At 48.6% G+C, this 13,037-nt stretch overlaps 1 protein-coding gene across 2 annotated transcripts in view; it reads left to right on the forward strand.

Annotated features, from left to right (window-relative positions):
* Positions 1-13,037, forward strand: part of cul3b (cullin 3b) — a 104,810-nt gene that overhangs the window by 65,479 nt on the left and 26,294 nt on the right. For both annotated transcript variants that reach the window (XM_085990460.1, XM_085990461.1), the window contains 2 exons: positions 9,757-9,902; positions 11,487-11,663. In XM_085990460.1, the coding sequence (XP_085846586.1) occupies positions 9,757-9,902; positions 11,487-11,663 (323 nt within the window). The remainder of the gene's footprint in view (positions 1-9,756; positions 9,903-11,486; positions 11,664-13,037) is intronic.

Below are 13,037 nucleotides of genomic sequence, written 5' to 3' on the forward strand. Positions count from 1 at the left end.
TCATTATTGGCCTCCTTTGTGTAGAAGCCACAAAGTACCCTTTTGTCACAGTACGGAGACACTGGAACAATCCCAAGAATAGTAAGAAACAGAAGTTATTTTTAACTTAAAAGTTTTTTTAATATAAATTATTAGAGAGTGAGTTAAAGGCTGTAATTAATCTTGCTCCCAGTGTTTTATAAGTTCTGTGTATCTCTCATAAATTACATTGAGAATAATGGATGGCTTGGCATTTTCACAAGGTTGTAACACATGAATTTACATGATCTAAGCAATGAGGGCAAAGCTAAAGTCGATATGCTAGAGTCGATTTACAAATATCATCCAAACCCTTAGTGTGCAGCCTTGAACACACTCCAAATATTCCTTTTAATGTGTACAGACTCCTGCTTTTCAATTTGAATATTTCCATTTCCATTGCCAATTTTTTCTTGTATGCATCTCTGAGTCTTGTGATAGAAAGAGGGGTTATTTTAATTTTGGTGAGTTTTTGTGCTGATAAGTTGAGCAATGTTGGCAATGGAACACTTTCCCATTTTGGGTACCAAGCATCAACAATGAGCACTCATAGGTCAAGTATAGCACTGAGCAAGAATGGAGCTGCTTCTACTCTGTCCTATGAATGTGTCTTCACCCCAGTCTTAACGGAGCACCTCGACTGCATGATCGTGACATTTTTCTATTTTCCACAACAGCCATCCTCTGGCCTCTGAGTCCGATTGCCAATTAATGCCTAATTAGGAGCTTTTCTTGGCCATGCCCACATGGAACTGGGTTGAGTCTCCTCAAACAAAATTCACTGTGGATCTTTATGGCTAGCCCATCCCTTTCATCCCATCACTTGTGCTGGATTTAAACTGGTATCCAAGAGGTGAAACCCACTGCATCACCTGTCTCTAGGAAGGGATGGTCTATACAATTATCCAGTTAAGCCAGTATTCTTGGATTTGTTACAGAGATTTAAGGATTTTACTGATTTTTATTTTTTCATTCCTTTTTCATTGTTTATCAAGAGTTGTTTTGTAAAATGTAGGCACATTCTGTTGTCTCAGGAGGTTGAGATTATTTAAGAGGCATCCATTGCCTTAAAATGGTAGTCTCAGTACAAAAATGCACCGATTATATTTTAGATGCAAACTCTGCTGGTCTATCTTCATATCGCAAGATAATTATGAATGAGAAAGACCGTCTGGCATGCTTCATTTGATCTATCCAGAAACGCCCTGAAGTCGCCCAATTGTGGCATCCAATTATTTCTTAAATGATTCCAGGGTTTTCATCTCTGCTGTTCTATTTGGAAGTCCATTCCATGTATTGATCATTCTCTCTGAAGAAGACCTGATATTAATCCTAAATTTACTTGGACTAATTTGAACCATTGTCCTACTTGCAATTTAGTTTAAAGTAATGTTTCAGATTAATCTTTTTCATACCTTTCACTATCTGTCTTATACCTCTATGGCCGACACCCAGGTTTCTACAATTTTTATTCATGACTCAGACTTCTAATACTTGGAATCCAACTTCTGTCTGCACTACCTACAACGGTTGAATGTCTCCCTTCCTTCTCGATGACCAGAGTTGAACATCGTGCTTGCGTGTGGTCTGACTAGAGCACTACACAGTTTGAACCTGATTCCTCTGACTTGCCCTCTCCTGGTTTGACTGTATAGTTCAGTATTCTGTTGGCTTTATTGGTTGCTACTCTTTTTATTTGTTTATGGGATGTGGGTGTCGCTGGCAAGGCCAGCATTTATTGCCTATCCCTAATTGCGCTTGAGAAGGTGGTGGTGAGCTGCCTTCTTGAACCGCTGCAGTCTGTGTGGTGAAGGTACTCCCATAGTGCTGTTGGGTAGGGAGTTCCAGGATTTTGACCCAGCAACGATGAAAGATCGGCGATATACTTCTAAGTCAGGATGGTGTGTGACTTGGAGGGGAACTTGGAGGCGGTGGTGTTCCCATGCGTCTGCTGCCCTTATCCTTCTAGGTGGAAGAGGTCGCGGGTTTGGGAGGTGCTGCCGAAGAAGTCTTGGCGAGTTGCTGCAGTGCATCTTGTAGATGGTACACACTGCAGCCACGGTACGCTGGTGGTGGAGGGAGTGAATGTTTAAGGTGGTGGATGAGGTGCCAATCAAGTGGGCTGCTTTGTCCTGGATATTGTTGAGCTTCTTGAGTGTTGTTGAAGCTGCACTCATCCAGTCAAGTGGAGAGTATTCCATCACACTCCTGACTTGTGTCTTGTAGATGGTGGAAAGGCTTTGGGGGGGGTCGGGAGGTGAGACACTTGCCACAGAATACCTAGGGGGAAAAATTGGGTGAGTAGCGCCACCTGTTAGCGCTAAAGAGGCAGTCAGTGGCTGCTGCGCCTCCCGCGATATTCAGCAGGGGCGCTAATGGTGGCGTTAGACATTTGCGCTGCACCGCCACCGATGACGTCATCGGTGTGCGCAGCGCCCCATTCGCACCCCGTTCGCAATATTTGGTAGCGAACGCCGCAGTTGCGCCATTCGCTACCCGCGCCCGGTTCACGGGGCCTTACTGTGCCGGCAGAGGCGCAAGTTAAGGTGGAGGTGCGGGGCGGCTGCTTTTTCGGCGGCCGCCTGCCAGCACCTCCATCCCCGGCCTCCTGGTCACTCACCCCCCCCCCCCCCCCCCCCCCCCGCGGCATTGCTGGCTGCTTCCCGAGAGCCCGGCACTTCTCCTTGGTGCCGGGCTCTCTTGCCGGCACTCGCGATCGGGGCTCGTGCTGTTGCAGGCCCTGCCCCCTTAACAGTGGGAGGAAGGCCTGCAGTACCGCAGCGTGCCATGCCGCAGCGTGTGGCGCTGCGGCACGTAGCGCTGCGAAATTCACTTTCAGCGCCCTAAGAGGAACGCGGTGCGCCTCGAGCCGCGCCCTGTCTCCCTCTAGGGGCACTTCAACTGAATTTGCGGCGATCGCGGCACAAATTGCAGCGCCCAGGCGAACTTTGCGCCGCTTGGGCGCCTCAGGCCAATTTCTAGGCCCTAGTCTCTAACTTGCTCTTGTTGCCACAGTAGTTATGTGGCTGGTCCAGTTAAGTTTCTAGTCAATGGTGACACCCAGGATGCTGATGGTGGGGGATTTTGCAATGGTAATGCCGTTGAAGGTCATGGGGTGGTGGTTAGACTCTCACTTGTTGGAGTTAGTCGTTGCCTGGTACTTGTGTGGCGCAAATGTTACCTGCCACTCATCAGCCCAAGCATGAACGTCGTCCAGGTCTTGTTGCATGCGGTCATGGACTGCTTCATTATCTGAGCAGTTGTGAATGGTGCTGAACACTGTGCAGTCATCAGCAAACATCCCCATTTTTGACGTTACGTTGGAGGGAACGTCATTGATGAAGCAGCTGAAGATGGTTGGGCCCAGGACACTGCCCTGAGGAACTCCTGCAGCTATGTCCTGGGGCTGTGATGATTGACCTTCAACCACCACAACCATCTTTGTGCTAGGTATGACTTTGGCCAGTGGAGAGTTTTCCCCCCGATTCCCATTGACTTTGGTTTTACTGGGGCTCCTTGATGCCACACTCGGTCAAATGCTGCCTTGATGTCAAGGGCAGTCACTCTCCCCTCACCTCTGGAATTTAGCTCCTTTGTCCATGTTTGGACCAAGGCTGTAATGAGGTCGGGAGCCGAGTGGCCTTGGTGGCTATCAAACTGGACATCAGTGAGTAAGTGCCGCTTGATAGCACTGTCGATGACACTTTCCATCACTTTGCTGATGATTGAGAGTAGACTGATGGGCAGTAATTGGCCGGATTGGATTTGTTCTGCTTTTTGTGGACAGAACATACTGGGATAGACATTGTCTGATAGATGCCAGTGTTGTAGCTGTACTGGAACAGCTTGGCTAGAGGCGCAGCTAGTTCTGGAGCACAAGTCTTCAGCACGACAGCCGGGATGTTGTCGGGGCCCATAGCCTTTGATGTATCCAGTGCGCTCAGCCGCTTCTTGATATCACGTGGAGTGAATCGAATTGGCTGAAGACTGGCTTCTGTGATAGTAGGCCGATATGGATCATCCACTCTGCACTTCTGGCTGAAGATGTTTGCAAATGCTTCAGCCTTGTCTTTTGATCTGATCCGTTGATTGTGGGATCGCTTAGATCTGTCTATAGCATGCTTTTTAGCATGCATATAGTCCTATGTTGCAGCTTCCCCAGGTTGGCACATCATTTTTACGTATGCCTGGCATGCTCTTCTGCACTCCTTATTGACCTTGGTTCGTCCCCTGGCTTGATGGTAATGGTAGAGTGAGGGATATGCTGGGCCATGAGGTTGCAGTGGAATACAATTCTGGAGTATAAAAGCAGGGAAGTCTTGCTTCAGTTATACAGGGTACTGGTGAGGCCACACCTGGAATACTGCGTACAGTTTTGGTTTCCATATTTAAGAAAAGCTTTACTTGCTCTCGAGGCAGTTCAGAGAAGGTTCACTCGGTTGATTCCGGAGATGAGGAAAGGTTGAGTAGGTTGGGCCTCTACTCATTGGAGTTCAGAAGAATGAGAGGCGATCTTATCGAAACATATAAGATTGTGAGGGGGCTTGATCGGGTGGATGCGGGGAGGATGTTTCCACTGATGGGTGAGGCTAGAACTAGGGGGCATAATCTTGGAATAAGGGGCTGCCCTTTCAAAACTGAGATGAGGAGAAACTTCTCACTCGGTGGGTAGTGAATCTATGGAATTTGCTACCTCAGAGAGCTGTGGAAGCTGCGACATTAAATAAATTTAAAACGGAGATAGACAGTTTCCTAGCTGATAAGGGAATTAGGGGTTACGGGGAGCGGGCAGGGAAGTGGACGTGAGTCTAGGTTCGGATCAGCCATGATCCTATTGAATGGCGGAGCAGGCCCGAGGGGCCGTATGGCCTACTCCTGCTCCTACTTCTTATGTTCTTATGTTCTGCTGCTGCTGATGGCCCACAGCTGCCAGGGTAATGACCAAAACTCTTGTGGCCTGATCTCCACTACCTTCATTTATTTGCAGTATATACCCATTGATGCGCCATCAATTACTCAAAAGACTGAGGTTGAGCGAGTAACAACCAGGCTTTTATTAACTAAAGAATGAAGGTCTTGTCTCGAGTGGTCGACCCGTCCAGAATACTAAGGGACTGGGAGGTAGTCACTTATATACCTGGAATAGTGGGAGGAGTCAGCCGAGGCATGTCCAGACCTGTACCTAGTGGAATACACATACAGACACAGACAGGTATGACAGTGGTTTACCACATTCACCCCTTGTTTAAAAATGAGTCCGGCGGGGTGAAGTGTATTTAAAAGTTCGTGTATTGGAGTCTCTCCGGAGGTCTTGTCTGCCGCTGTGATCGACGTGGCGACGGCAGGGGTGGTGGAGCTTCCGGCGTCGCGTCCCGTGTAGGCTGGGGCCCTGGAGTGTAGTCCTCGTGGGTGACGGGCTCAGGCGTGCCGGCTGCTGGGGTTGGATATCGGGTCGTGGGGGGGGGGTGGTAATGGGTAGTGGGTTACAGCGGTCCCCGAGGGTGCGAGGTCTCGTATGGAGACTGTGTCCTCCCGCCCGTCCGGGTACGCAATGTAAGCGTACTGGGGGTTGGCGTGGAGGAGGTCGACCCTCTCGACCAGGGGGTCCATTTTATTGGCCCTCACGTGTCTTCTCAGTAGTACCGGCCCTGGGGACGTCAGCCATGGCGGTAGCGATGTCCCCGATGTGGACTTCCTTGGGAAGACAAACATTTTCTCGTGAGGGGTGGCATTGGTGGCAGTGCAGAGAAGTGACCGAATCGAGTGGAGCGCATCGGGGAGCACCTCCTGCCAGCGGGAGGTCGGAAGGCCCCTAGACTTTAAGGCTAGTAGGGCGGCCTTCCAAACAGTTGCATTCTCTCTTTCCACCTGTCCGTTCCCCCGGGGGTTGTAACTGGTGGTCCTGCTTGTGGCTATACCCCTAGCGAGCAGGTACTGGCGGAGTTCGTCGCTCATAAACGATGAGCCCCGGTCGCTATGGATATAGCTGGGGAAACCGAACAGGGTGAAGAGGCTGTTCAGAGATTTAATGACCGTGGCACTGGTCATGTCCGGGCAGGGGATAGCGAACGGGAACCGGGAGTACTCGTCAATGATGTTGAGGAAGTACACATTGCGGTCGGAGGAGGGGAGAGGCCCTTTGAAATCGACGCTCAGGCGTTCGAAAGGGCGAGTGGCTTTTATCAGGTGGGCTCTGTCTGGTCTATAAAAGTGCGGTTTGCACTCAGCGCAGACTTGGCAGTTCTTGGTCATGGTCCTGACCTCCTCGATGGAGTAAGGCAGGTTGCGGGCCTTGATGAAGTGGAAGAACCTGGTGACCCCCGGGTGGCAGAGGTCATTGTGGAGGGCCCTCAGCCTATCGATCTGCGCGCTGGCGCAGGTGCCACGCGATAGGGCATCTGGGGGTTCATTGAGCTTCCCAGGCCGGTACAAGATCTCGTAATTGTAGGTGGAAAGTTCGATTCTCCACCTCAAGATCTTGTCATTTTTGATTTTGCCCCTCTGCTTGTTGTTGAACATAAAAGCAACTGAACGCTGGTCAGTGAGCAGGGTAAATCGTTTTCCGGCCAGGTAGTGCCTCCAATGACGCACAGCCTCCACGATAGCCTGGGCCTCCTTCTCGACCGCGGAGTGTCTGGTCTCTGGGCCCTGGAGGGTTCGTGAGAAGAATGCCACAGGTCTCCCCGCCTGATTAAGGGTGGCGGCCAGAGCGAAGTCGGACGCATCGCTTTCCACCTGGAAGGGGATGGATTCGTCCACTGCGTGCATGGTGGCTTTGGCAATGTCTTCCTTGATACGGTGGAAGGCTAAGCGGGCCTCTGCCGTCACGGGAAAAGAGGTGGACTTGATCAGCGGACGGGCTTTGTCTGCATAGTAGGGGACCCACTGAGCGTAGTAGGAAAAAAACCCTAGGCACCTCTTCAGAGCTTTTAGGCAGTGGGGCAGTGGGAGTTCCATAAGGGGACGCATCCGGTCCGGGTCGGGACCGATGACCCCGTGTTCTACAACACAGCCAAGGATGGCGAGGCGGTCTGTGCGGAATATGCACTTCTCCTTGTTATATGTCAGGTTCAGGAGTTGGGCGGTGCGGAGGAATTTCTCGAGGTTTGCGTCATGGTCCTGCAAGTCATGGCCGCAGATGGTCACATTATCTAGGTAAGGGAAAGTGGCCTGCAGCTCGTTTTGATCGACCATCCGGTCCATCTCCCTTTGGAAGACGGAGACCCCGTTGGTAACGCCGAAGGGAACCCTAAGGAAGTGATAGAGGCGGCCGTTTGCCTCAAAAGCAGTATACTGGCGGTCTTCAGGGCTGATGGGGAGCTGGTGGTACGCTGATTTCAGGTCAATGGTCGAAAAGACGCGGTACTGCGCGATCTGGTTGACCATGTCAGCTATGCGGGGGAGTGGGTAGGCGTCCAGCAGGGTGTAGCGGTTTATTGTTTGGCTGTAGTCGATGACCAGGCGTTGTTTCTCGCCGGTCTTAACGACCACAACCTGGGCTCGCCAGGGGCTGGAGCTGCCCTCAATAATCCCCTCCTTCAGGAGCCGTTCCACTTCGGTTTTGATGAAAACCCTGTCCCCGGCACTGTATCGCCTGCTCTTTGTGGCGATGGGCTTACAGTCGGGGGTGAGGTTAGCAAACAGTGGGGGGGGTGGGACTCCGAGTGTGGAGAGGTTGCATCTGGTGCGCGGCGGGCAATTTGGAGGCTGCTGGCTGCGGACTGTGAGTGGGGGGAGGGGGCCACCGTACGCCATCGTAACGCTTTTGAGGTGGCACTGGAAATCCAACCCCAGTAGAACGGCAGCGCAGAGGTCGGGCAGGACCAGGAGTTTAAAATTATTGAACACAGTCCCGTCTACTACTAGTGTCACCACGCAGTAGCCGCCAATGTCCGCTGATTGGGACTCGGAGGCCATAGAAATCCGCTGGTGCGCAGGCAGGACTGGGAGAGAGCAACGCCGCACCGTGTCGGGGTGGATGAAGCTCTCTGTGCTCCCGGAGTCAAAAAGGCAGTTTATTGCATGGCCGTTTACCTTAACGTCCATTTTGGACCGAGCTAGCTGGTGCGGTCTCGTTTGGTCCAGCGTCACAGAGGCCAGCGTAGGGGTCGGTGTGTTGCTGCGAGTATCAGATGGGGGGGGGTTGGCGGTCTGCTGCGTCCCGGCTGGTGTCCAAGATGGCGGTGTCCATGATTCCCATGTGGCTGGAGTCGTCCAAGATGGCTGCTGCTGCGGTGGTTCGCACATGGCTGGGGTTGCCCAAGATGGCGGCTCGCACGGCCCACACGCGGCGCTGCTGGCGTTCGGGGTGGCTTTGGCCTTGCAGACGCTGGCGTAGTGTCCCTTTTTCCCGCAGCCCGAGCAGGTCGCATTCTTCGCCGGGCAGCGCGCTCTGGGGTGTTTGGCCTGGCCACAGAAGTAGCATTTCTGGCCTTGGGATACTGCTGTCTGGCTTTGGGACACTGCTGCGGTAGTTGGGCCGTTGTTGGGCTGTGGCTGGGGTGGCACGGTGCTATGGGGCTGTCCTACCGTGTCCCAGGTTGTCGTTCCCCGCGGCGTCCACGGTGCAGAGGAGTAGGCATCCATGCCCCGGAAGGCTGCGTCCAGCGTTAGTGCGATGTCGGAGGCTTTGTCGAGGGTGAGGTCACTCTGCTCCAGCAGTCGCTGTCGGGTGTAGTTGGACCTGTGGCCTGCTACGAAGGCATCCCGGATCAGTTCCTCCGTGTACTTAGTGGGCGTTACCGCCTTACACCCACAGGCCCGGCCAAGCACGGACAGTGCTTGGAGGTATTCCTCAGTCGATTCCCCAGGTTGTTGCTTGCGACTCCCCAGAAGGTGCCTAGCATATACTTCGTTCACAGGGCGCGTGTACTGGGTCTTGAGGAGCTGGAGGGCGGCTGTGTACGAGGTCGCGTCCCGGATGACTGAGTACACTCGGTGGTTCACCTTGGAGAACAGGACAGACAGTTTGTCCGCATCCGTTTCGACCGCAGTGGAGGCAGTCAGGAATGTCTCGAAGCACGTGAGCCAGTGAGCAAACTTGGTGGAAGCGTCCGCTTCCCGACTGTCCAGGTCCAGGCATGCTGGTGTGAGGATCTTCTCCATTATAAAAAATTTAGTTAATAAAATTGATGCGCCATCAATTACTCAAAAGACTGAGGTTAAGCGAGTAACAACCAGGCTTTTATTAACTAAAGAATGAAGGTCTTGTCTCGAGTGGTCGACCCGTCCAGAATACTAAGGGACTGGGAGGTAGTCACTTATATACCTGGAATAGTGGGAGGAGTCAGCCGAGGCATGTCCAGACCTGTACCTAGTGGAATACACATACAGACACAGACAGGTATGACAGTGGTTTACCACACCCATCACCTAGTTCATTGAGGTTTTCATTGTCAGTTATTTGTAACCAATAATTTGCTGTTGATGGAAAATCCAGTTGAACACCCAGTAGTAATCAGAAAGCCATCTGGAAAAAATGAATGGCATATCAGGCCAAGCTGGCATCTAAATCTCTTCAACTTGATGTTTTTTTTTAATTCAACTGCAGTGCCCCTTTCAGTAAGATTGACTGTGCAGCAGAGGCAAGAGATGTGCTCAACAGAAATATTTAGCATTGTTGACTTTAAAGTTTATTGCTAAAATGTGTGTCTGTATTTTAAAATGTAACCGTTACACTGTAGAACTTTGCAGTGCACAATCAAGCTAGTACACAAAGTCCTTTATATCCTGTTTCAGACCTAGCTTGTATGTACAAGCTTTTCAGTCGTGTGCCAAATGGACTGAAAACTATGTGTGAGTGTATGAGTTCATACCTGAGAGAACAGGGCAAGGCACTGGTGTCTGAGGAAGGAGAAGGCAAGAACCCAGTGGACTACATCCAGGTCAGTATGAGACAGTTCTGTGCTTTCATTGTAATTGCTGTTAAGTAGAAGGGAAAAAACAGCTAGTAACCTGAATCAAAATGCACAAGTAAAGTAGATTGCAATGTGCTTTTATCAGTTCATCAATCTATACATTTTAACCAGCACATTTTAGATTTTTGTTGGATATAATGAAATTTTTTTTGTCAAAAGGTTTTCAGTTAACATAATTTATAAAGTGAATGTCACTTTGAAAGTTGCATTGAACTAAAAGTCTGAGAAATAAATCTGACCAGTGTAACTTATAAATTTGAATCTCTTAAGAGGTAACATCATTCTGGTGTAGGGGTAGGATGAGAAGTATTTTCAGTGTAAAGTACTCTCTTTCTCCCTCCACGCACTTGACCTAATCCAACCTCCCTTCCCCTTGCCAAAAAAAAGGGAGAAAATATTCCTGGGACTTGTTCCAACTTTTACCAGAGTTCATAACTTGCATTGAAAAGCAAGAATCTGCATCCGGGCAATGGGAGGCGGCCAATTCTTGCTGACTGTAGTAGCAGCAGATCAGATTGTCCAAGTTATATAATCGGAGTTTGACGGAGACTCTCAATGACTGGTCTCTGCAAGCTTACTTATGTACTTTTACAAATTAAGGCACTTTTATGTCGGTACTTGTTTAGTAGCTTCATAGCTGGCGGGGTATAGTTAATAATGAGGAAGACCAACAAAATTCGATAAGATACTAACAAACTTGGAGTATGGGTATGTAAATGGCAAATGAATTTCAATATAGGTAAGTGTGAGAGGATGCATTTTGGTAGGAGGAATAAGGAGGCCACCCATCCTTTGGAAAATAAGAGTCTAAATGGGGTAGAGGCGCAAAGGGAGCTAGTGGTACGGATTCACAAATCATTAAAAGTAGCAACGCAGGTTAACAAAGCCCTAAAAAGTGCAAACAAAGCACTGGGGTTAATTTTCTAGAGGAATAGAATTCAAAAGCAGAGAAGTTATGTTAAATACATGTAGAATCTTGGTTAGACCATGTTTAGCGTACTCTGCACAGTTCTGGTCTCCGTATTACAAAAAGGATATAGAAGCACTGGAGAAAGTACAAGAAAGATTTACAAGTATGATGTAAGAACTGGGTGAGTGCAAAAAAAGATTTACAAGTATGATAAGAACTGGGTGGGTACATCTATCAAGAAAGACTGAACAGATTAGAAAAGAGAAGACTGAGAGGTGACATGATAGAGTTCCATATATGTAATAGGAGGGTGCTGTTCCATTAACTCAGTAACAGTATTGTTGACCCAGACTTTCATGGCTATGTGATTTTGGTGTGGGGATAAATGACCTGGCTTTACTGGTGTATATGTCACACTCCCATGATCTGAACAGTACAAGTTGGCAGCCAGTTTTAAAAATATTGAATGACTTTGCTGATAACTATACTAAAATTATTCTAGAGTAAATGTCATTTACAAATAATTAGTTAAGATATAACTGGAGGTTTATCATAGGTTCTGAAAACTACAGGCTTATTGAAATGGCAATGTGCAGAATGGGCCTGCAGATTATTAAACATATATATTTTTGCTCAAACAGGGCCTTCTCGATCTGAAGGGCAGATTTGATCGTTTCCTTCAGGATTCATTCAACAATGATCGTCTTTTTAAACAGACCATTGCTGGTGACTTTGAATACTTCCTTAACCTCAACTCCAGGTCCCCAGAATATTTGTCATTATTTATTGATGACAAACTTAAAAAGGGAGTAAAGGGCGTAAGTATTTCTTGTCATTTTTTCACCTTTTATCCTTCCTCTTCCTTAAGGCATAGTACAGGAAACTTTGTGCTATCCGGCACCGACAGGACCGAGCTGTTGCCGTCCCATCAAAACTGCCGGACAAACCAGCACTAATGTTGAAACATATGGAGATTTTGAGCTCCGTATCTGGCAACAAACCCTGTTGCTTAGCAACAGCTTCTAAACAGTCGGCTGTACCTTGCAAGCGTCTCTGTAGCTTAGCAACAGCTTCGGCGAGACCTTGCAGAGCCTGACTGGTGGAAAAAAAAAGCAAGGAAAAGAAAAAAAACTAACGAAACGGCTCCTGATTTTTGCCGGTGGCTTGAGCATTCCGGACAGTTAACCTCCGGATAAACCAAAGTATCCTGTAATACTGTTCTCTGGATTTTATCACCTTTCTGATCTTTCCTGTGTGTGGTGTATTTGAACTTTCAAAAGGCTTTCGATGAGGTCCCGCATAAAAGATTAGCGTGTAAAGTTAAGGCACATGGGATTGGGGGCAAGGTATTGACTTGGATAGAGAACTGGTTGGCAGACAGAAAGCAAAGAGTTGGAATAAACGGGTCCTTTTCTGAGTGGCAGGCAGTGACTAGTGGGGTACCGCAGGGATCGGTCCTTGGACCCCAGCTATTCACAATATATATTAATGTTCTAGACGAGGGAACTAGATGTAATATCTCCAAGTTTGCAGACGACACAAAGCTGGGTGGGTGTGTGTGCTGTGAGGAGGATGCCAAGAAACTCCAGTATGATTTGGACAGGTTGGGTGATTGGGCAGAAGCATGGCAGATGCAATATAACGTGGATAAATGCGAGGTTATCCACTTTGGTGTCAAAAACAGGAAGGCAGATTATTATTTGAATGGCAATAGATTGGGAGAAGGGGAAGTGCAAAGAGACCTGGGTGTCCTTGTGCACCAGTCGCTGAAGGTAAGCATGCAGGTGCAGCAGGCGGTTAAGAAGGCAAATGGTATGTTGGCCTTCGTAGCAAGAGGGTTTGAGTACAGGAACAAGGATTAGGGTTGCAAAGGGGTGGAAAGTTTCCGGGAAATTTCCGGAAATTTTCCACGGTAAGTTTAGCTTGGGAATTTTGGGAATTTTGCCCAAAAAAGCACATGCTAGCATAATATTGTTTTTTTTGTATTTTTCTTTTTTTTCCACAGTTCCTCTCTTTAAAATTACTAACAGAGATGGAATCTTAATTATTAAGGAATTTCTTAATCAATATATGTTTATCTTCTTACTTGGCTTGTTTTAATAATTACAAATTTTGTGTGTGATGCGTCATCAATTACTCAAAAGACTGAGGTTAAGCGAGTAACAACCAGGCTTTTATTAACTAAAGAATGA

The sequence above is a fragment of the Somniosus microcephalus genome, chromosome 6 (genome assembly GCF_052327205.1).
Source record: "Somniosus microcephalus isolate GS21.2 chromosome 6, FLI_Smic_1.0, whole genome shotgun sequence".
NCBI lineage: Eukaryota > Metazoa > Chordata > Chondrichthyes > Squaliformes > Somniosidae > Somniosus > Somniosus microcephalus.